At 33.9% G+C, this 25728-nt stretch overlaps 1 protein-coding gene across 10 annotated transcripts in view; it reads left to right on the top strand.

The window, feature by feature from the left end:
- Nucleotides 1-25728, top strand: part of CPEB2 (cytoplasmic polyadenylation element binding protein 2) — a 67301-nt gene that overhangs the window by 39591 nt on the left and 1982 nt on the right. For 6 of the 10 annotated variants that reach the window (XM_008017875.3, XM_008017874.3, XM_008017871.3 and 3 more), the window contains 6 exons: nt 9906-10076; nt 11632-11721; nt 15868-15986; nt 16626-16740; nt 19540-19721; nt 23699-25728. The exon at nt 23699-25728 is cut by the window's right edge and continues 1982 nt beyond it. In XM_008017875.3, the coding sequence (XP_008016066.3) occupies nt 9906-10076; nt 11632-11721; nt 15868-15986; nt 16626-16740; nt 19540-19721; nt 23699-23926 (905 nt within the window). In that variant the 3' untranslated portion in view covers nt 23927-25728. Of the gene's footprint in view, nt 1-469; nt 494-9905; nt 10077-11631; nt 11722-15867; nt 15987-16625; nt 16741-19539; nt 19722-23698 lie in introns of all 10 variants that reach the window. The other 4 variants (XM_008017873.3, XM_008017870.3, XM_038008696.2 and 1 more) reach the window with 1 other exon arrangement.

Below are 25728 nucleotides of genomic sequence, written 5' to 3'. Positions count from 1 at the left end.
CCATGCAGGGCTTGGTATAATGTGGATTGGATCTGAATAGCTATTTATTGGATTATATATGCCTTACCATTCTTTATAATAAGTGGAAAAATAAGCATTTAGTTCAAGTTGTTTCCATTCACTGGGAAAATTATTTGGGATGCTATTTCCTTCAAAGTGTTATATATTTCTATCATCATTAGATGAAACAAATATTTGTGAATTTTAACACAAATGCTAATAAATTGTGTATTTCTTGTTCATGTCAGAGTTTTATGTGATTCAGATGATATATACTTACCTATAAATAAAACTCCTTTGTAGAATGGTAAAACATGCAAACCTTATATGGTGACATTGTCATTGCTCTTAAAACAAAGTAGCACTAATTTTCAGATGCCCACATAGCTTTTCATGTCAGAAATATTTGTATATGTGGGCTTATTTTTTAGTTCTGACATTTTACAATTTGTCCTTTGTTTACATGCAGCAAGGAGTTATGGGCGAAGACGAGGTAATTCATTTCCGTTTGCTATGGTATTATTGTTTCTAATTGGGTTTACTGATCAATGTTGTAATTACTCTAGATTTTTCATACAATCTCTGAAAACTCACAACTGTATTTTGATTTGAGCACTTGTCGAAGTTTTTAATTTTAAATCTCGTTAACTTTTGAACTGTATTTTTATACTAATTGTGGTTATTTAATAAATTTTCCCCTTTTAAACTGTTGAGATTTAACTCTAGTTTTTAGTTATTTCTGTATCTCTTAAAGATGCTATTTATAGTTTGTCTGCTTAAACATGTTTAATGTTAGTGAAGCTAGCATGAAGTATGATTTTTCTACTCTCTAAATGTGTAACTGTCATATTTATGATGTATAATTTACAACTCTAGCTTGTTAGTTCTATCTTGACCCAGTTGAAAATAATACACACCAAATAGATTATTGTTAACACTGATTTATAGAAATAATGTTACTTATATTTCTCTGTTTTCTAAGAATGTAACCCTTCCTTTCCCTTTCTCTCTCTCTCTCTCACACACATACACACACAAACACATACCTTCTCCCCTTTCCTTTTTCCTTTCCCTCCCCCACTAAAGTATTCCCCCCAGAGTTCTTGTGTGGTATCCTAAGGAAAGAGGACTATGTGATGCAAGACTATTATTGAACTTCCTAGGAAAGCAGCTGATGTTTTCTGTGGCTGAAGCTGCTTCTCCTTTTGCCATGTGCAGACTAGTAGATGGGATGAGAGGAAGCAAAAGTATGCTACTAGATTGTTCTCTAAATGAGCAAAAATCATGATGTTTATATTGTTAGGCTTATTCCAAGTGCCACACTGAATAAAAAGAGTTTTATTTGACCTCTAAAAATCTCCCTTAAGCTATGGAGAATAGACAGTAATAATAATGCCCTTTGGTCACTTTTATATACATGTGCCAGTGCTTCCATTTCTTTTCAACTAGTCATGAATGTGTGTACTTTTTAAACAAGCAAAACCATTTGCCACGACTGACAACCAAAACTGGTATTTTATATTCTTAAGTGGTCCCAATTTTATATGTCAGATTATCTGAATTTAACTTAATTTTTTAATATGTTTCTTCAAATGCTTGACTGAATCTTTTGGTTCTTCAGTTTTCAAACTAAAAATTTAGAGGAGATAGACACTCAAGATTTAGAAAATTGAAGCTGAACAACTTTTCTAAAGATGTAGCAAGCTGAGAAGTGGGGAAAGTTTGGAAGTTTAGTACTATTTTCAAACCTATGGACTAACTTATTTCACTATGCCATTTTAATAATGGAGCTTCAGTTCTCTGAAACACAACCCACTTACCAATCTGTGATTTTTAGGCATTTTGAAGCTATAGAGCAATTCAGAATTCTTGCCTTGTTAAACATTTTTCATCTTTTAACTGTTGTGGCTTACGTTTAGTCTAATGTCATATACTCTCATGTAAATAGCATGACCTAAGAAGTTTTTAGGAACAAAGTATTAGGAAGTAGTGTTATTATTTGTCTTCTTCTCAGTTCAATAATTATAGATTATGATTGTGATATTAAGAAAAAGCAAAAATTTTCCCCTGCTTTTATATAGGAACCTGCTTTCATTCCTGTATATCTCTATCCCCTAGAAGCCATAAAGAATTATTCGACTTCAGAACTGCCTTCCTACATTGGAAGCAGGAAGACTCTCACATGATTTTAAGGCTTCTGATAAAAGCTTCCATTAGGACAGAACTGACGGTTGGCACACATATTTGGCTTAGCCTAAGGGGGAATGAATGCCTGAATTTTCATCTCAGATTATATGGCCTTAGTAAATTTTTAGCTCATCTTCTATGAACAGTAGCAGTCTACTTTTAAAACTTTGATTGTGAGAGTCACGTGAAAGCCACACTCATTAGAAATAACTACTGAAAGATTTTATCTGAATTTTAAAGTACACTGAAACAGTAAGTAATGATTTTTTTTAAAAAACCTGCATACCAAAGGAATGACTCAGAAATAGCTAGTCACCTGGTTTTCTTCCTATTTTTTTACTGTTTTTTTCCTGTTCCATCCTAGATATAACAAACCTCAGACTGATAACCTTTTTACCACCAAAGACCCCCTTTTATATAGCCTCATGTTTTAGATTTGATCCATCAAAGAAACTGCATTTGTTTAGAATTATTTTGTTAAAAATGAGTTGCGTATCTTCTGTTCATGTGGGATGTGTCACACTGAGTTGATATAATTTTTGCTAAAAATAAGTCGTGGCTCTTCTACCAGTGCAATAATGGGTGAACAGTTATTTTCACAGGACATTCTTTCTTTGACTTTTGTAGTCCTGTTCAGGAAGAACTGTTTTTCTTCTTTCATGTAAAAGATTTCTCACTTGACTACAGTCAAATCAAGTTAATACCAAAACGACTTTCTGTACTTGAATTTCTTAATAATGTCAATAAGAACTTTAAAGCTAGCTCTAGATATTAATTTATGAAATATACTTTAGGAATAATCAAAATGTAATTATGCTAGTAGTAGTTAAGAAAAACAGAGATTTCTTTCCCTGCTTTTTAGTTGGAACCTACTGCCACTACTATGTATCTCTGTCCCCTGGTAGCCATAAAGAGTTCTACTTTAGAGCTGCCTAGGGGGCAGCATTAGGAAGGAAAAGGGTTCACATGGGGAGCTGACTTTAATATGGAAAACTACTTATCATTTGTATTTATTTTTTATTCATTGTTTCTTCCATTCCATTCTGAGAGTGAACATACTTGTCCAGGATTCAAGTAGGATGAGGGTTGTGAAGGGAGGTGTGAAGTGTAACTTAAGTTCGATCCTTTCAACTTAAACTATTTCTATAGCACAATCAGTTCCTTTAATAAAGGATTAAAGGATAAAGGATTATTCCAGAAGGAATAAATATATATAGAATATTTTTAGTAATAGAAATAAAAACCTATTTTAGTTAATGGTTCTAAGCCCCAGGAGGCAATCCTTTTAAGCAAGTAAACCCAAAGCTTGTGTTAGTAGATTACATATGGGACGAGAAGATAGGAGAAATAATTTTAAAGGGAGACAAATGATGGAAGTTTAATTAGAGAAGTTTGATTTATTCATAATGTATAGTCATTCAGACTTATGTGCTATGATAAATAAGGAATTATTGAAAATGCAGTATGCTATATACTGCTTTAAAGTTGATCCAGGATTTGCTATTTGGAACAATCTTGTGAAGTACCCAGTGTTGGCAGTTTTACTCGTGTTGCCCAGGTTGGAGTGCAATGGTCCGATCTCGGCTCACTGTAGCCTCCACCTCCTTGGTTCAAGCGATTCTTCTGCCTCAGCCTTCCAAGTAGTTGGGATTACTGGCATGCGCCACCATACCCGGCTAATTTTTGTATTTTTACAAAAATTGTTTCGCCATGTTGGCCAGGCTGGTCTGGAACTCCTGACCTCAGATGATCTGCCCACCTCAGCCTCCCAAAGTTCTGGGATTACAGGCATGAGCCACTGTGCCCAGCCGAGTGTTGGCTTTTTAATTTTATCCATTCTGATGGTGTGTAGTCCCTCACTGTGACTCTAATTTGCAGTTTCCTGATGACTAAGGATGGCGTCTAAGCACCTTGTCATGTGCTTCTAACCCATTCCATTGTATTCTTCTGTAAAGTTCCCTTACAAGTCTTTTGCTCATTTTTAATTGGGTTGTTTTTCTTCGTTATGGGAGTTCTTTATATATTTTGTCCTATTTTCCAGCAGTGTATTGTTTGTCATCTACTTTTTAACAGTATCTTTGATAAGCAGAAAAATGTCTAAATTTTTTTAAAAATCCAATTGTTTTCATTCACCATTAGTGTCATTTAGTCCCAGGAAATTATCACTACGCACAAGGTTATGAAGAAATTCTAGTTTCATTGTTTTAACTTTTACATTTAAGTCTGTGATCCTCCTTGGATTTATTTTTCAGTATGGTGTGATACAAGGATCAAATGTATTTCCCCCTCCAACTAGAAATGCATTTATTGAAAAGATTTACTTTTCCACATTGAACTAAAACATCAAGTGACTGTACATGTGTAGGCCCATTTCTGGACTCTTATGTTCCATTTGTCTGTCTACTCTAATATCAGTTTTACAGTCTCAATAATAGCTAACTAGTGAATCTTGAAACTTGGTAGTGTAAATCCTCCAATTTTGGCTTTTTTGTTTGTTTGTTTTGTATGCTTTCCTTGATTGTTCGTAGGTCTTTGATTTATCATAAATTTTAGAACTGGCTTGTGAATTTCTAGAAGACAGTGTGCTGAGATTTTGGATGGATTATATACAATCTATAGATTGGATAATTTGGAAAGAATTTACATCTAACATGGTTTCTTTTGTTTATTCATTTATTTCATTTTATTAACATTTTCCACAGCAATTTTTTGTCATTTTCAGTGTAAAAATCTCGCATATCTTTTCTTAAGTTTATTTGTCAATATTTGGTGGGTTTGGATGAGATATGGAAATGATATTAATATTTTTCCCAGTTTATTACTAGCATTTAGAAATAATTTGGTTTTTGTAAATTGAATTTGCATTTCTTCCCTAAATACAATTATTTCTACTAGTTTGATTTCTTTGAATTTTACATGTACAATTATGTCTATACCAAATACTTTTATTTTTCTTTGCCAGTACTCATGACTTTAAATTACTTTTTTTCATCTTCTTTGACTTGTTGTACCTCCAGTAGTACAATGCTGAGTAGAAATAGAGTGAACATCCTTCCAGACCTTCAAGAGAAGCCATTTGATAATTTATTATTGAAGACATTCACTCTTTTTTTTTTTTTTTTTAATGCTTTTTATTGGATTGAGGAAATTCCCTCCTACTCCTAGTTTTCTGGGAGTTGCTTTTTGTTTTTGTTTTTTTTTTAATTATGAATAGCTGTTGAATTTTATCAGATGCATTTCCTACATTTATGGAAATGATTTTATGCTATTTCTGTTTTTGTCTGTTTATGTGGTACAGTTAACAGTAATTGATTTTAAAATGATAAATCAATCTTATGTTCCTGGGGTGAACCCTACTTAATCATGTTATGTTTTCCTTTTTTATCTATATTTCTGGATTCATTCTGCCAACATATTTTTTAGGATTTTTGCATTTGTGTTCATGAGGGACTTTGGTATATAGTTTCTTTATAATGTTTTTGTCAGATTGCAGTTGTAAAAACAAGTTGTGAAATGCTTCCTCTAAATTCTCTGAAAGAAGTTTATATAAAATTACTGTTTTTTTCTTCTTCAAAAGTCTAGTTAATTTGCCAGTAAAGCCACCTAGGCCTGGATTTTTCTTTGTTGGAATATTTTCTTATTTTGATTTTTGAGTTACGATTTTCATTTTTTAATAGATAAATAACTATTCAGATTTGTTCTCCCTGTGCCATTTTTGAAAAGCTGCATTTTTCAAGGGATTCGTTTCCTCTAGTTGTTAAATTTATTACCATAAAGTGGCTAATAACATTCCCTTTTTCATCTTTTAATGTTTGTAAGTTCTATGTTGATTGATATCTCCTTTTTGTTACTTTATTTCCTTCATCGTACTTTCTATTTTATTTGCTGTTCTTTTTCTAGCTTTCTGTGGTAGAAACAAGATGATTTGTTTTAAGCATGTCTTGTTTTCTAATATGCTTTTAAAACTGTGAATTTTCCTTTAAGTATGGCTTTTGCTGCATTCCAGCAAAATGAATTTGTTGTGTTTCATTATCATTCAGTTTTATTCCTTTGAGGTGTAAGAACCTGAAAACATATGTGTGGTATCATTTAGAAAGCATGTTTAAAGTACACTACAGTGGTAGACATAAACTTATTTAATGGTTCTCCTTTTATTGTCATAGTAATTTGAAATATGATAAAAGGATAATTGGCAAAGTAAAAAGTACTTTGTCAATGATATATATTCTTTTAAATGAGTGTTTAAATCTGTAGCTTTTATGGCTTCTTGAAAAAAAGCAGTCATTATTGTCCAACAGTGAAGTTTCTTGTTAGTATGGCTAGTGTGCTAAATGTTCTTAAACTTTTCATTACATTCTTTGTTTAGCTGAACTTTGTTAATAGATTATAGACACATAGATTATAGATGTTTTTAGTTATATGAATACTAAGGGCAATATTTTATTATAGTAAACAAAAAACTGGAGTCATTTTTGGGTCACTTTTCTCTTTGGCATTGCTTATAGTGTGATTTGTCACCGCATTTTTTGTTTGTTTGTTTTATGTAGACCCTAAGTATTTGTGATCCATATTTTTTCTCAACTTAAATGTCTGTTAGAAAGACATTTAAATATTTACTGTATTTGTGACACTGCTAAGTTTTTATTTGTGTTAGGGCATTTTAAAGTGAAAAACTTTCCAAAGAATTGGTATATCTGAAATAAATATAGAATTTGGATTTGTGATTTTTTTCCCTTAAAATCAAGTTTGTATGCATGCTGTTTATCTTATTCCTTTTAAAATAGAGAATTACTCAATTACAGTCTAACCTTTAAAACTTTGACCAGTTATTCACAATTAATATTATTTTTAGTGGATCTTGATGTTCATTTTATTAAGTAAAAATAGTTTCATGTTGAAGAGTTTCCTTTCTGTTGATCACAAAGAACACTGACATTTTGTTTTATATTGCTTCCTATTTCTAATAACAGGTATTTGAAAAGTTAAGCAATATTCACAAAGTTACTCAGTGAACACGGGTATTTTTTCAGAACATCGTATTTAAGCAGCATTTGAATCTTTAGAATAATTTGCTCCCTATATCAAATATCATCTTTCTCTCTGTTGTGTCTTATAAACTAAATTTTTATGTCAAACATCTAGGTAGCTAGCTACCTCACTCTGACAGGCATATGATCCCTTCCTTCTTGTCCCCAACCCATTCTCTTCAGGCTTTCACATTTCTAATTGTCTTTGTTTGTATTACTTGCAATCTTGTGTCATATTTTTCAAGATGCTCTATGGCATGTGATTTAATATATAGACAAATACCCAACATAAAATGGTCTGGTCTGTGGCCTATTTGTTTAATATATAGACAGATACCTAACATAAAACTGATACTGGTCCATGGCCTGTTAGGAATCACGGCCTGTTAGGAATCAGGCCACACAGCAGGAGGTGAGCAGAGGGCAAGTGAGTATTGCTGCCTGAGCTCCACCTCCTGTCAGATCAGCAGTGGCATTAGATTCTCACAGGAGCGTGAAACCTATTGTGAACTGCACGTGTGAAGGATCTAGGTTGTGTGCTCCTTATGAGAATCTAATGCCTGATGATCTGAGGTGGAACATTTTCATCCCAAAATCATCCCCCTGCTGTGGAAAAATTGTCATCCACAAAACTAGTCCCTGGTGCCAAAAAGGTTGGGGACCACTGCTATAGATTATATCCATTGTCTCCTATCCAAAACAATCTTTCAGTTAATATTGAAAGAAAAACAACTTGTCCATATTCTTACTCTGTTTTTCTTTATCTAATATACTTTAAGAACTAATCTTCATTTGATCTCTATACTTAATAAAACTCTAAATACACGCAATGGGACTGCTACCCAACTTTCCTGAAACACCTACCTTCACAGATCATGTATGTCCTCAAAACAACTGTCATTATTAAAAGTAATTATCTTAATATTTCACATTGTTACTTAATTGCTCTTTCGTTCTTTTATTACTTTTTTGGTGCTTCTAGTACAGTAATATTTTGGCTGCCCTCCCACTTTTCTTACCACTCCTTTCTCTAGCTCCTTGAATGTTCTGCTTCCTCCTTGTAAGTTTCCCGAGGAGCTGTCCTCATCATTTCTCACTGGAGTGTTTATCATTGATGTTATGAAGGCCCTTAAACTATAACCCATGTGGAGTTGACTCCAAATTATTTTCTCAGAAATATGATATTTCTTTCCTGCACTTCCTTTTCAGCTTCCTACTATACATTTACTTCTGAACATCCTAACAGCATATAAAACTTTACATATCTAAAGCTTAAATTATTTTCCTTTCTCATACCAGTTTCTGGTCTTTACTGTCCTTATATCAGTTAATGGTTCTTATCATTTTCTAAAGTCTTCCTTAGATCTCTCCTTTTTCATTCTTTCTCCCTATTTTGTTTCCTATTTGCTTGTGACTGCCATCCATCCTTTGTGGATTTTTTGCACAACTTCTAATCTGGTCATTTCCAGCTACCTTATCCATATTTACTAACTCTCCCTAATGCACAGAAAAAGTTATAATTTTGATTGAACCCCTGCATCCAGTTGATTATCTTCATCACCTACTAAATGTCTTGTTAGCCTGGCATTCAGCGTTAAATAACTCTAGCTAGCCTCAAAGGGCTTTTCTAGCTTTTACTGTGCTTGTTTCCAACATATTTCAGCCAACCTTGACTATTCCTTATTTCTTAAGTTCAATTTTTCCTACATTTTCTGTTTCTCCTTTCACTTGGGAAAAAGGAAAATTTACTGAAAACCATGTTCCTATAAATATTTCCACCTATAGATATTCTACCCTCTCTAATGCTTCACTATGCACTGCTATTTTTCCCTTTTTATCATAAATACTATCTAATTTCACTTAGAGATTTAGGAAATCCCCCTTTTATTAGACTCCTTTCCTCAGAGTATGTCCTCTGAGCACTTTAAAGCTTTCTTATGGATGTGTACCATGGTTACATATATACATCTTATCTTTCTAAATGTACATTCCTTGACAGCCGGGGAGTATATTAGGTCATTTAAGTTTTGTGGAGGGATTACCCACAGAGTGGGGATTACTTCTTCAGAGGATTATACAGGATGTGCCCTATACAAGGATTACCTCCTGAAATGTGGGCTCAAATGGGCACTAAAGTGCCAGAGGGGACACCCTTTTCTATTTTGTACATGTGCAGAAGCCCTGTCTACCGTTTCATATAATTGGCACACATGTCATAAATTAGGTCAAGACCTGTATACAAGTGTTACTTGTTCTCCTTATCCTTACTTGCTGTAGTCTACAAGTGATTTTTTATAAATTATATCCCCTTATCTATTTAGTCTGTGTCATTTCCTTTCTGCCACCAGTTTCTGAAAAGTCTTACCTATTGCATATCCAGTCTAACTGTCTGCATACATTAGGTTCTTGGTTATAGCAAATTCTTGCTCATAACAAGTTGAAGTGATCTAGTCTTTCTTTTGCAGTTTAATTGTTGACGTATGACTATGTTTATTTCTAAGTCACTCTTTAGATTGCTTCTTTCTTGAATCCAGGTAATTAAAACCACATACTATTTAAATTTCTCTTAATTTTTATGTTCACCTGCATCACCTTCATTTTTAAGTCTTTTAATTTGTCATTGGTATTTTTATACTTAAATTTATCATTTTCTCGATCTGAGATTCAGGTTATATTTGTTCTTTATTCTAGGTCGTTCTTCCCTCTTTCCAATAGATGATGGCTTGCTGGATGATGGTCACAGTGATCAAGTTGGAGTTTTAAATTCACCCACCTGTTATTCAGCTCATCAAAATGGAGAGCGAATAGAACGCTTCTCTCGAAAAGTTTTTGTTGGTGGTCTTCCTCCAGATATTGATGAAGGTATTTATTAAGATATTTATTAACATGGTGATTTGGGCTTTAACAAAAACAAAAAAATATGAAATTTAATGTGAATGGACTATGGAAGTTTTTACCACCTGGAGATTTCAGAATTAGAATGTGTTTTCTTTTAAAATATTTTATCACCTGTTGAAATATGAAAGTAGTTGAACAAAAGCTTTTTTATGATTTTTTTCTTTAGATCTTATCATATTTGTAACTGCGAGCATTTTTGGTAAATAAGATTTTCATGACCTCAGTCATTTCTACTTGTTTTTAAAATAATAGAACATATTTAGGTATATAAAACTTGAAACTTTTTAAATCACCATAATGTGTGCATGCACACACACAATGAAATAAATGGAACCAACCATAAGATTATATCTGCAATGCTTGGTAATCGAAAGTTTAATTTCTTTTTTTTTTGTTTTGAGATGGAGTCTCACCCTGTTACCCCAGCTGGAGTGTGGTGGCACAATCTCGGCTCACTGCAAACTCCACCTCCTGGGTTCAAGCAGTTCTCCTGCCTCCGCCTCCTGAGTAGCTGGGATTACAGGCGTGTGCCACCATGCCCTGCTAATTTGTTGTATTTCTAGTAGAGATGGGGTTTCACTCTGTTAGCCAGGATGGTCTTGATCTCCTGACCTCGTGATCTGCTCGCCTCAGCCTCCCAAAGTGCTGGGATTACAGGAATGAGCCACCGCGCCCAGCCAAAAGTTTAATTTCTTTAAGGATAAATGTGCTCTTAGAAACAGGGAAGAAAGAGGCTATCAAATGCAAAAGGGAAATGGAAACAGAACATGAATAGGAAATTAGGATTTCACAAACACTAATGATTGTATGTGAAAATGATCATATGTAATTATAACAAAAGAAAATTAATTGAAGACTTAAAATATTAAACTATATTTGTGAGGTTATGGGAAATGTATCACTCATTCTTATATTTTAGAATGTTTTTTAGTTATGATTCAAATACCCACAAACTTATTTTAAGTATTGATCTTCATAAGATTTCCATGTAATGAAATAACATAAGACATAGCAATTGGATGTAACCTATATGGATTTCAGTGAAACTACCTGGCATGTATCAGACCCTAGTATATTTTTTCAACATTATAGTTATTCAAGTCTTGTTTCAGCAGACCTTTTTTTCCTATAATAAAATGATTTTATTTGTGAAGCAGTAATAGATTTTATTTAACTTACGTAATGTTGGCGTTTTTTTCAATCCAGTGCTATTTGTGGTTTGGTGTACTATAAAGTCATTGGTATCCATACAATGTTATATAAAATTTTAAAATTCACATGCAATTGAGTATTCTAACCAGTGCACTGCTTAAAAATGAATTTATTTTAACAACAATTGTTATTAAGTTTGACATATTATTTTAATAAGTATATTAGACATATTCCCAGTGTTTATATTCTAATTTATCTTAAGGTATTTGGCACTTTTAAATGTTAAATCTTCATAGTAAAAGTACAGAATTTCTTAGAACGAATCACTGAAACTAATTTCTAATGCATATTATTGTACTTTCTTAAGATGAAATAACTGCTAGCTTCAGAAGATTTGGGCCTTTGGTAGTAGATTGGCCTCATAAAGCAGAAAGCAAGTCCTATTTTCCACCAAAAGGTAAGGATTGTTATTGTTAATATTTGCTAGGAAATTGGTTGTATGAGAGCAAAAGAAAGAATAGCAATTACTTAGCCAGTTAGGAATCATAAGAAACTTGCTATGATTTGATAATAATTTCAAAGACTCAAATCAACAAATGTTTGAGTATTTTCTCTGTCTAAAGCATCATTCCAGGTAACTTGGGTGTAGACATGAAACAGGATCTCTCTGCATTATGAAATTAAGATCTATGTGAAGTGATTGGTCTTTTATAAAATATAAATTTATGAACAGTTGAAATATAAGATTTACATTAGGTGTTCTAGATAACAGCAGAGCAGTATAAATTATTACCGACTCTGTTGATAAATAATTTAGATAAAAGACAAAGTAGCTAGTTGGGTCTTTTTTTTTTTCAGTTATATAAAGATGTAAGACTTGAGGAAGATGCTTAGTTATGTTAGTTAGTTATTGCTAGGAAGACACTGTGACTGATCGCCACGGGACAAGAATTACAAATTGTGCTAACCTTCACATGCAAGTCACATGATCAAGTCATCATCTGTGGGGAGAGGAAGTATATCCTGCCCACAATAACAAGAGGAAGAGAGGAGAAAGGAGTCAGAATTGCTAATGGAAGATTCTCTGAAATAAGTAAAAGAAAGAAGGAGGTTCAAAGATTAAGACTTTACTTTAAACATTGCTGAAATATAATTTTAGAAAAAGCACATCACACATACTGTTTAGTTTCATGACTTAGTGAATTGTGAAGCCTGGAGAAAAGACTCCAATAGAACTGTTAAATGGTTTGATTTTGACTCTGGGAAATGAAGCATGATAAAGAAGTTATTGGCATATAAAAACTAGGTACAGTATCTACTTTCTGCCATTGAGAATTATAGCACCTCCACTAATAGTTCAAATAGTTTTTTAGATAAATGGAATAATGCAGTGATTTTTTTTTAATACTTGTAGATCTATATGTATGTATGGAATCAAGAGCATCTTTTGAGTAGGGATTCTGGATCCTAGGCCTCTATAAGAATCTGATTAAAGCTATCTACCTCTCTCCATGTAGTCTGGAGTTTATTGGAGGTCATGAAACCTTGGTTTAGAGAGGAAATTATCTCCACATGGATAGAGATGTTTGTTTATTAGCTAAGTTTTAGTGTTGGCCATAGTTTTACTATCTTGCCATTTCATAAAGTTTACTTTATAAATGCCATTTTTATTGAATACTCAGAGTATTGAGTTATTTTGTAATGTTCTCGACAAGCTACCATCATCACTTCCTTGACTCCTTCAGCTGTCTTTCTAGTCTCTCCACATCTCTAGCCCTCTCCAATTTTCTCCTATAGTCCAGCCACAGCAGTCTTTGAAAACTCATTGGATGGTACTATTCCTTATTTACCTGCATAAACCCTTTAGTGGTTTTTCTTATTTTCAGGATAAAAGAAAAATGCATTCACTCTGCCTGGCCTCATCTTCTTTCTAGCTTCTTCTACTACTACTGCTTGTTTCCCTCCAGTCCCACAAACTGGCCTTGCCCTCTCCAGCCTCAGGGCTTTTATGTATGATAATCTCTAGACTGACGGTGTATCTTCCTTGTGTCTCTTTATCTATATATTCCCTACTTATCTTTTGTATCTCAAGCTTAAGTGTAAGTTGATCACAGAAGACACTGAGGATCTACCAAATGAGGTCAGCTCCTCCTGCCCAACTCCTAGTGCTGTCTTGTCTTTCACTCCAAGCACTCATCACAGTTGCAGTATTACATTTTTACAACTTTAAAAATTTGTAATTATTTTATTAATGTCAGTTTCTTTCAAAGGTCTGTAAGATAGTGTCTTTATTCACCTTTGTGAATGTTCATATTCTCAATAGTTCACAGATTGTTAACTGCCTAATAAATGAGATAACAAAAAATACTATAGGATGGAGAAATTACTTCAAGTAGATAGGGGAAAGCTTCACTGAGAGGTTTGGAATTAATCTAAGGTACTGTATACAGATAGATAAAAAGTACTTGAACAGAGTTACAGGCAGGAATGGAAATAGAATTTTAAAAAGGAATTAGGAATTGTGTGGCTGGAGAGAGGGGCACATTTTTGCATGAGCCACTTGTTCACTTACAGGTATGGTGTACTCTAAGCCTAGAAAGATGAGATGGAACAAATTTAATGTGAAACAGAGTAGTTGTCTTTATTGCTATTGTTGCTATCATTGTTATTGTGGTTTTGTAGTAGTTTCTCTAATTGAAAAAATAAAATTGGCATTGGCAATTCATACTTTTTTTGGTACAAGTACAGTTAATTGTAGCCATTTCCAAAGACCAGTATCCCCAAACCTTGTTCTTTCAAGCAATTTTTTTATTTCTGTAATTCAGCATTTTCCATGGTTTGGAAAACACTGGTATAGAAGCATCCAGTGGGTGAAGCTACCTTGTAATTACAGCAGTGACTAGAGTCCCTTAGATGCTAAGCTACACATGTACATAAGTTTCCTTTGCAGTGGATAACCTTCACGTTATGTGATTGTTAGCTTGCTTTAACAAATTCGAAAGAAGCAATTATATAGTATGTTTTTGTTAAGAATATTTTAATATCTAATGACTTGCATTGGGTAAGTCATAATTTACCTGATATGGCTTAATTTTTGTAATATAAACATTTATTCTCTAATAATAACAAAAATTGAGAAATATTAAAAATATTGAATTTAAAGTATTATTTTAAAATTTAGCAATATTAAAATATTAATATCAAAAATTTTAAAAAATGACCGAATTTAATGTACTATTTCAGTAAATTGGTCTTACACCCTTTTCATTATTACAAAATAGTTATAGTTCCCAGATCCTTATTTTGTATCAAAATTAAAGCCTTAAAAAAGCTTCATTATTTTTAAGAATATTTAAATTGTTTGTAGCAATGTGAAAAATCTAAGACATGTTTTTTAATCCTGTGTAATCTTACCTTTGGAAGTTTGTATTTATATAGGGTGAAATCATTTGTATAGGGTAAAATGGCTTCAGGTATTTTTTATACAATCAGCTATTAATTTTATTAAAATGAAGTACTTTTAGTGTCACATCAGACCTTTGTGGCATAAAGCTATTGTTGACAATAAGCTGAGTTTTTTGACTTGAGTAAAACATGACCTTACACTTCCCGTTATATGGTGGAACAGACATACATAGCCTGCTTGATGTCTGCTTCATACTGGGACTAGATTAAAATGCTGTACATTTGTTCACATAGAAATCTTGCCAAGATAAGGGATAGATCATTTATAGCTATCACCTGCTGGGAATAATCACGTAATAGTAAACTTGTTGTGTAAATTTTGATGCCTTCTTTTTATAAGTAGTCTATTCTGTCGGCTGGATACATGATTTTTTGTTAAAGATTGGCAATTGGTTGTTTACAAGTCTAGATAGTCTCCAAACAGTTTGAAAAATGTATTCCACTGCTTTCTGAGTTGAGGCTCGATTTAAAAGTTTTGATCCATCTGACCCATGTTTTATTAAGGAACATATTTTATTCCAACCTTTCTACTGTAGCTTTCTTAGTATCATTGAGAAGTTTTCGTGAGACTGTGGAATGTTTCCTCTGCTTAGGGGATTTCCTGGACCCTTCCAAGTGTATTCCAGTCTAAAAGTATGCTCTAGATCTTGGATTAACCTGAAGGCCTTTATAGCAAACTTTAGCTCCAGATATACTCACCTGGTTAATTCTACCAAGTTCTTTAAGAAGGTAGTATCACTACTAGAAAGAGCATGGGAGACCTTGGGGCTGACCTGGGTTTGAAATTATTCAACCAACTATTTACTAGGAGACTGACTTCAGTACCTTGATTTTTTTTCTTCTGTAAAATGGGAATCGTATTTCATAGACTTTTGAGAATCAAATAATAATGCATGTAAGTTAGTACAATATCTGGTAGCAAGTGTTCTATATAAAGTAGCCAATTGCTTTACTGAGTATCTGTTTTAATGTGTATTACATAGTATATTGTGTTCTCTTGTAGAAGGTAAATGGTTTTTTGTCCTATTTGTTTTTTTTTTGGTTTTTTTTCAAAAGCATGTATTTTCTAAATAGTACTGAAATTTGGAGTAAAATCACTTGACTTGACATACTGCCTCATTTTTAATGGTTATTCCAGGCTATGCATTTCTTCTCTTTCAAGAAGAGAGCTCAGTTCAGGCACTAATTGATGCTTGTATTGAAGAAGATGGAAAACTCTATCTGTGTGTTTCTAGCCCTACTATTAAGGACAAACCAGTAAGTAAATACCACATGAACTTCAGGCTACAAGTGCAAATTTTTCAAAAATTGTTTTGAAATGATTATTAATTAATAAAAGAACAATTAAACTATCATGTTGAGTTTTAGTTTTTGAAACATCCAGATAATTTATAGCAGGAGTCCCCAACCCCTGGGCAGTGGACCAGTACTGGTGGTCCATGACCTATTAGGAACCGGGCCATACAGCAGGAGATGAGTGGCAGGCAAGCCAGCATTACTGCCTGAGCTGCACCTCCTGTCAGATCAGAGATGGCATTAGATTCTCATAAGAATGCAAACCCTATTGTGAACTGCACATGTGAATGATCTAGGTTGCACATTCTTTATGAGAATCTAATGCCTGATGATCGTAGATTGAACACTTTAATCTCAAAACCATCTTCCACCACCTCCATCCTTGGAAAAATTGTCTTCCTCAAAATTGGTCCCTGGTGCCAAAAAGGTCGGGGACTGCTGATTTATAGTATTTAGATAAAAAGTTATAAAAAAGTTTGTTTCCAGGTCCCACTATACAAATTTTTAAACAATAAAACAATCACTATTAACTGGCAAAAACAAACAGAAAATTCTCATAAGCCATCAAGGGAGTAAGACTCAATGTGATTTTCTTCATAGGTTCAAATACGTCCTTGGAATTTAAGTGATAGTGATTTTGTAATGGATGGTTCTCAGCCTTTGGATCCCCGAAAAACAATTTTTGTTGGAGGTGTTCCTAGGCCACTAAGGGCTGGTAAGTAGAATGTTAACAATTTTGTTTTAAAAAATCATTTAAATATGTCCTAGTCAATTTAATAAACATTTGGAAGCTATTGTGTACATGACACTATTGGACAGAGCAGGAGCAGATTCTTCATGCTCCAATAGCTGCTAACTACAGAATTTTGAAACAAATTCTGAGACCCCTTCTTGAAACTCAAACTGGAGAATTGAGTGCTTATCTATCAATATTAGTGCAGTAGCTAACTCCAAGCAAATCTATAAGAATCCACCTAAATAATTCCGATTTTCTAAGTGTACCTCTCTAAGATATGAGTATTTGGGGTTTGTTTATTTTGTGTAGATCAATTCCGATATCTGAAAAAGAAATATGGAATTTTTTCTCTTTTATCTATATTTTAATCATTAAAGTAGCACTTTAGATAAGTGAATGACGATAAACTTCTGTTTATCAATAACTAGGAACCAGAAATCTACCAAAATATGTTACATAGGAATATAATTGTAGATGTATATACCCACTTTGCTCACATTAGATGGTACCCTGCACCATGTGTAGAGTGTTAGTGATTTCCATCACTGAAAACATCCTCTCCCCAGTCTTAGAGACATATGTTAAAGAACGATTCATACATGTAAATACTTATAGAATATGATGACTTCTACAAAGAAGTACATAGGGAATAGAAGAGCATGTAGCAAGGAAATATGATTATTTCATATCTTGAAGATATTTGAAGTCTCATATCTTGAAGATATTTGTAGTTGAGCTGACATATAAAGATTGGGCAAAAGGAGTAGGATCAGGATGGTAGTAGGGTTCTGAGGAGTATGTTTCACAGAAAGGGAACAGCTTATTTAAAGGTCTTGAGTGGACGGAAACAGGGTGCTTTGGAGGAACTGAAAGAAGTCCAAAGTGCCTGAGTTGGGATACAAAGAGTGAGGGAGAGGACACAAGGAGACATTGAAAAAGTAGACAGGATTCACATCATACAAGTCTAATAGGCTAACTTGGTATTTACCCTTAGAGCAAGGGTAAACCATTGAAGAGTTTTTAAGCAAAAGAGAGACTTCATCATATTTGCAGTTTTCAAAGTTCACTTTAATGACTCAGAGAGAGGGGGGCCAAGGTAAGAGTAAATATGGGCAGACCAGTTTAGCATCCTATTATTACAAGCCAGGAGATAGACAATGGTGGCTTGGATTAGTGGTAGCCAACTGAACAGAGATGACAGATATTTATGAGGTAAACACAAAGACTGAATCTCATCTTTCAGTCATAAGCCACTGGGTAGACAGTGATGCCTTTTACTGAGATGAGAGGAACACTGGAGAAGGAGCAGATTGGGAGGGAAGATTGTGGTCTTGGTTTTGAACACAAGTTTATGGCACCATTCAGAGCTCCCAAATAGAAATTTCAATTAAACCATCATATATGGTATATTTTTAATGTATTTTTACGGTGGTATCTGGTATATTTTTTAAGAGAATCACTCCTTATACTGTTTTAAAAACAAGCTGGGAAGGCAAGGGCCAAAAGCAAAGAGAGAAGGCTATTGCCATGAACCAGATGAAAAATGATGTTAGCGTGAATCAGGATGTTAGTGATGGAGGTGAGGCGATTGGACTCTAGATATGTTTTGAAAATCAGGTTCACAGGATTGCATGTACAGTATGGAGCAAGGGAAGAATATGGAAAGGATAAAGCCAAACATCTTGACAACTTCATCTTTTCTGTTGCTTTCTAACTGGGTCAGCAGAAACTCATTGGAGCAGGTTTAATGGGATAGGGGAAGATTATGAGTTCCATTTTTAATATACTGAGTGTGGCCAGTGCCTGTTAAATATCGAGTTGTCCACTAGACAGTTGCATATACGAGTCCGTCATCCAGGGGAGAGGTCCATACTAGAGATAAAAATGTAGGAGCTTAAAAACTTAGATGGTGTTTAAAGCTATGATACAGGATGAAGTTACCAAAGCCAGGAGTGTAGATAGTGTTGCAAGGATTGAAACTTAGGGTACTCTAACATTGAAAAGTTAAGGAGTTTAAGATGAACTATCAAGGAAGACTCAGAAGACATTTATCAGTGAGGTAGGAGCAGAACTAGTGGGATAATATATTCTAGAAGCCAGATGGAGAAATATTTGAATGAGAAGGAAGGGATTAACTGTTTTCAATGCTATTTACAGATAGATTGACCATTGGACTTGGCTTGAACAATTATAATGGAGTCATGGTGCGATAGTCTCATTAGAAAGAGTTGAATAAAGAATGGGAGGAGAGGAATTGGGGGGAATACTGGAAGAGATTTTGAGAAATCTGTTTGTAAAGGGGAACAGAGAAATGGAGCAGTAGCTAAGAGGGAAAAAAAGTGTTAAGGGAATTTTTTAAGATAGGAAAATTATAGTATACTTGGGAATGATCTAGTATAGGGGAAAACTGATCGTATAGAAAGGAAAGGGGAGAATTGCTAAAGCAGTGTCCTTAGTGAGAGTGGATGGGATCTAGTATGCAAGTGAAAGGATTGGATTTAGGAAAGAGCATGGAACTATTTGTCTATAGGTCAGAAGATAGAGTATATAGTAGGTTTAGTGCTGTAAGTGGGTAGATGTGATGGTGGTGAGTCACTTTATAGTTTAAAAAAAGGCATCCTTGATCCCCTTCCTTTTTAACAACAGCCTCTTATCTGCCATTCTACTCCTGGTCAAATGATAATATACTATTGACTTTTACATTTTACAAAAAGTACTTAAAAATTGTTGATTCCTGTGTTCTCTCAAATTTGATGTAAACTTCTTTTCCATTTGAAGTGGAACTTGCTATGATCATGGACCGGCTGTATGGTGGAGTTTGTTATGCAGGAATTGATACAGATCCTGAGCTAAAATACCCAAAAGGTGCTGGGCGAGTTGCTTTCTCCAATCAGCAGAGCTATATTGCTGCCATTAGTGCTCGGTTTGTTCAGCTTCAGCATGGTGATATTGATAAACGTGTAAGTTGCATATTGGGAAATAACTTATGTCCTATAATGAGGTGCTGATCCAAAGCTTCATACCCTAAAGAGTTAATAATATAATTCGAACGCTGTTTAGTTTTTACACTTCTTTAAGTCTTAAAGGATATTATATAAAAATATCCTTGAAATGGAAAATTACTGAACACACTTTAAACTTTAGGTATAATATAAAAATATTAATATCATTGTGCAGCCATGTCAAAATTTTTTAATCAGCCAGTAAGGTCAAATATTCTAACCATGGAGGCAGAGGTGGTTTTAAGAGCCTGTACATTGGAGTCAGACTGCCTGGGATTAAACCCCATTTCTACAAATTAACCTTCTCTATGCCTCTTTTTCCTCACTTGTAAAATGGAAAACAATGATAATCTGTCTTTCTCAGTAATTTTGAGGATTAAATGAATTCACATATATGCAAGCACTTAGAATAGAACTTGGCAGAGAGTGTCATTTAAATGTTTGTTTTCATCTGTCACAAAATCTAAAATAAAAATGCATTGTGTGTATTTCTCTAAAATAATTGACCTAAACTTAAAAATTTTTTTAGTAGCATTGCTTGAATCATCACAATAAGAACTTTTAAGAAGTACTAGGAATGATAACTGAAACCCTATTGAATAATTCCAAGTACTAACTACCTTCTAAAATAAAGACACTAGCATTCATTTACAAATCTATTTTATGCCAAAATCTGTGAACAGTTCCTATACATAGCTAAACATATTCTAAAATAATCATGTTTATATTTATAGTACAGCAGAAATACATTAAGAATATGGGGGTAAATGGATTTTTTATATCCAAATTAGTAGATAGAAGATATAACTTGATTGGATACTCCTTTTCCCCAGTGTAACAGTTTCTTGAAACCTGGGGCTGTTTGGCACATTAAAAGACTATTTTGGGGACAGAGAGGCTGGTTAATTAATACCAATGGACTAGACCATGCATGCTAGAAGTAGTCCTCAATGTAATTACCCAACCATCTCATTTAGAAAAGAAACGCAGCATAGGTTCAGTTCACAAATGCAGAGTGGTTTCCTTTTTGTTTGTTTGTTTGCATTGCTAAGGTTGCCAAAAAAAAAACTAAGAGGAGGTGTTCTGCTTTTGATAAGACATGCATACATAACTTTTCTGAACTTGTCTGAACGTTAAGAGTTCCTCTAATGTTGTGGTTCTCAACCTCTGCTGTACATTATTCACCTGGGAACCTAGAAAATTCTTGACATTTGGGTCCTACCCCCTGAGGTTCTGCTGAATTGGTCTGAGAGGCAGCCAGGGCAACAGGAGTTTATAAAGCTCCAAAAGTGACACAAATGTACAGTAGTGGTTTAGACCACTAATCCCCTACTTTACAGAGAGGTAATAGGTCACAGGGGACGTTATTTACATAGTATATAATCATGGTATTTAATGTGCAGTAGCAGAAGAAAAAGACTGTTACAGTGTCATACCTCATACCTCTTTGTTTCTGAAATGATAGTGAAGGACCAATTATTTGGAGCAGAGTGTTGACTCTTAAAGAGCAACTCAGTTGCAGAGCAGATGAATTGAGATACCTGTGCCTTCTTAAAAAGGCATTGATTGAAATACCTGAGAGAAAAGCTTATAATAAGATACGTGTTACAAAGGTAATTTTGAACTGTATTTGAAAGAATTTGAGCCTTAAGTATTTTACAAGTCACTAGTATTGCTTATACAAAGAAATATTAAACCATTAACCTTTATACTTTTCATCTCTCCAATATGAATATGGTTATTAAACCATAAAAATGGAATAAATTTAAGTGTATAATTGCCAACCCAAAGATATACAGGATACATATTTGGAGGGAATAAAAATTGTTTATTCCACTTACTTTTTAGACTCATGGATACTGTGGTTTAGTTCCTATCTGATAGCTGGAAAGCAATCACCACAGATGTGTAATTCATTGTATTTTTTTGTATGTTATTTCATGAGTAGTATAATTCACTGTGATTTCTCGTAAATGTTAGAAAATAAGACTAGGTGAAGTGTAGTGTTAATGAAACTTTGTTTTGCATGTAGAAGAGTTTAATTATTAGAGATTATTAATGAAAAATAGGTTTTGAAATTCAGTTTTCCATCTTTAAAGTCTGGTTTTGAGTAAAGTAGGTTAGCTTCATAAACTAATATGTAGAATTTTAAAAATACAGATAATTGAAATCATTGCATTTGCAAAATATTCGTTCAACAGTTTTATATTAAAATGTAACTCCTGAACATCTGGCACTTTATTATTATGGAAGTGAAGTAAACATCACAGACCCTGGTTTCAATTTGTCTAAAATCTTATTTTTAAAAAAAAAAAAGAAAGAACCATGAGAAAGAAACCCAGAAAACATATGTAAATATATTGCATTTATGCATATATTTATAGCATTTCTACTTCATGCTGGATATTCTTCTAGGCACTGGGAACTGAATGTTGTGCAAATGGGTGCTGTCGCGTTGTTCATGGAGTTTATAATTCAGTGAGATGAAATCCAGTAACTGTCTGCTACCTTAATTTATTCTTTAGTCGTTATAATGTTCTTTTTTATTATAACTATAATTGTAGTGAAGATAATGAATCAAAAATAGCAGCCTGGTAAAGAAAAGATAGAACCCATAAAGGAAAAAGTTGAGAGATAAAGATCAAGCATAAAAATTTTAAAAATTTGTGTTAAAGATTGTAAAGCCACTAGGAAAAAGGTTAAAAATTCTTAACTGATGAAAGAGAACTCATAAATCAACTTAAAAAACAAACTCCAGCAAGAAAATATGCAAGAGATACAAACAAGCAATTCAGAAAAGCCAAGTGTCGAATATACATAAAATATATTTATCCTAATCCTTATGAATGAAATATAAATAACAATGTAATTCCATGACCTATCAAATGAACATCCTACAGTTCTTTTAATCAACTTTTAGGTTGTTTCTAGTTTGTTGTTCTTACAAATAATATTGCAGAAAGTATCCTTATATTCATTTTCTGCACTCATGCAAGTATTTCAGTAGAGTACATTCAGAATACAAACTGTTGGGTCATTATTTTTTTACTATAGGCAACCTTTACTATCTCAATCCAGTCGTTCAGAACACTCAGTGTTCTGTTGTCTCCTAAGGAACAGCTGAGCTGTTACTCTGTCTGGCACTTTTCAGCCAAACGGTAAAAACCTTCCATTCATAAAGTTATCACAAGCAGGAAAGCAAGGCTATTGCAGCTAATAGTAGATAATACTAATTTATAGAATATTTTACCATGTGCCAAGCACTGTCTTATGCTTTGACATTCACAATTTAAGCCTCACAACTCTGAGACAAGATCTGTTATTCCCACTTGACAGATGTGGAAACTGAGGTGGAGAAGTTTATTATTCAGAGCTGACTCCAGTCTGAAGTGTTCTGCCAAGTCAGACCTTCACAACAGGACTTCTACTTTGTATCTTACAAATTTACAGAAGTCTAGGCATGCCCTTTGTAAGATTCTCCACAGTTCTGGCTTGTCTGTGCCACTTACTTCCAAGCAGAGTGTGACTCGCACCTGCAGTGGAGAAGCGCTGCCTTAATCAGTGGCTGTTTGGGTTCTGCCATCTCACAGGTGATACTGGAATGAGGGAAAAAGGTGTGGAAACTGTCTTCCATGGCTACTTGAGATCTCTTTTTTTTTTTCACTCACAATCTCCCCCAACTCTGAAAATACCAGGACACAGGTGTTTCAAAGATGTTATTCAAGAAAGGTGAGAGTGAAATGTTTTGCAAATCAGATTTTTTATAGATTTTTAAAGTATTTTAACCTACTACACGGTAAAGCTCCTTCCTTGAGAAACTGCCCATTTCCTCAGCTTTTAATGCTGGTCCTTTTTTTCCTCTATAGAAACATTTTAAGTTATTACAGAACTTGATTTCTGAAGCAGACCCTAATGAGACTTTCTTTTTTTTCAAGGTGGAGGTAAAGCCATATGTGCTGGATGACCAGATGTGTGATGAATGCCAGGGCGCACGCTGTGGTGGAAAATTTGCTCCCTTTTTTTGTGCCAATGTCACTTGCCTGCAGTATTACTGTGAGTTTTGTTGGGCAAATATCCACTCTCGTGCTGGACGTGAGTTCCATAAGCCATTGGTAAAGGAAGGTGCTGATCGCCCACGTCAGATCCACTTCCGCTGGAACTAAGAATAGCAAACTGGCCTCTGTTTAACAAGGAAAGAAAGGGTGCATGTGGCTTACTGTGTCTGAAGATACTGACATGCAGAAGAAATAAGTGCATTCTTCTGCTTTTCACCCCAGCTATCAATACATGCATCTTTATCAGCAGCCAAAACACTACAAGCCTCTTGTTTTTCACCAAAACCCTACATCTCAGGCTTACTAATTTTTGTGATATTTTCATGTTAAAATAAAATGTTTTTTTGTATTTTCTCCAAGTTATTTTTATATGTAAAGTTAAAATTAGATATGAGAATGTTTTGCGTAGGGGCAACACAGTCTGCTGCTATATAGTGGGGGAAGCGTGCACTTATTTCTAAACATGGGTTTTTAACTTCAAGATCTGCCCCAGTAATTTACCAAAGGTAGCAAAATAATAGTGAAGATGGAATATGTCTGCTACAAATGCTTATTTTTATTGTTGCTATTTTCAGTGTATACATAAACTAAAAATTAGGGTTGATTTTTTTGCTCTCCATTTTGACTTGCAAGAAATAATACCTCAAGATAATCTGATTTATTAGCTATTTTTAAACATTTTTAATCACAAGCTGTATTAGCTTTGCTGCTATATAGGTGTTATGTGTAAATGCCACCTATTAATACGGGACTGAAAACGTTAGAGACACACTGCATTGCAGATAAAATGCAGGCAGCACAATATGGCCTAAACTGCCATAGTTTTAGAATGTGAAAAAAAATGCATGTTTACTTACCTGTATACACCATATGCATGCACTAGAATTATTAACTAACGAGGTGAGGTATTGCAAATGTTCAAAAAAGCTCTCTTGAATCTAGGTAGCATGAACAAATTATAAAATTTGTTTAAAAAAGCAAACTTGCATGCATTATTGTGACTTCAAGTTTAAAAAATCGTCTTACATGTGTACAATATGCAAATTAGTTTTAGATTAGAGAGTGCAGCCATTTTGTGATCTGGTCAGTAGTGGAATTCGATTTTATGCAGACTGGATGTAATATTTGTAATCCCTGTGCAATTTTGTGACGTGCGGTTCTAATTCATGTGCAGTGATATAGTATAGATAAAAGAATGAGCAAAAGAAAATACAAGAATTCTAAAGAAAGTTGATTTAAGCCCCTTTGATAGTCCATGGTTAAGACATCCTTTATAAACCAAAGATGGCCAGCACACTGCTAACCAGTCACCAAATGTAAGACCCATAAGAAACCCATATTTAAAAATCTGAATTTTATAGAAGAATGCAAAACTTTAGTAAACCCTAAGTAAAGTCAAAATGGAGAAGGGGAAATATACAGATGGCTAGTTGCATAAAATTAAGTTTTACCTTTATAAGACAATGGTGAAATCTGGCTTGAACTTGCTTATGTGTTTAACCTATAAATATTGGGGTCTTCTGTCTAAACTGGGGTCACTGTTGCATGGAACATTGTTCTTAATAGTTGAGAATTGCTTTTTTGAAAATTTTGATGAAGGAATTTTGGTAATGACTTTGCTTGCAGGTTTTTTGGGGTGTTTTTTTGAGAAAGTGGCATGGAAACATGCAGTAGTTAATGAGTTCCTCTTGGTACTGAACACTATTAGAATATCATTAGTGATATTTTTTCTCTTTAGAGCATTTTTAATGCAACTAGCCCCTATATTTTAATGTAAGAGTTACTCTGCAATCTAAGCAAAGCACCCAACAATGGTAAATGTTTTTTAAAAATGCAGAACTAAGATTTTTGACTCTAAAGAGAGAAAATTACAAGGGTGTTGCCTTATAGCAAACCCTTGGGACAATCCT

This window comes from Chlorocebus sabaeus, chromosome 27, assembly GCF_047675955.1.
Source record: "Chlorocebus sabaeus isolate Y175 chromosome 27, mChlSab1.0.hap1, whole genome shotgun sequence".
Taxonomy (NCBI): domain Eukaryota; kingdom Metazoa; phylum Chordata; class Mammalia; order Primates; family Cercopithecidae; genus Chlorocebus; species Chlorocebus sabaeus.
This window is presented reverse-complemented; position numbering and strand designations above follow the sequence as displayed.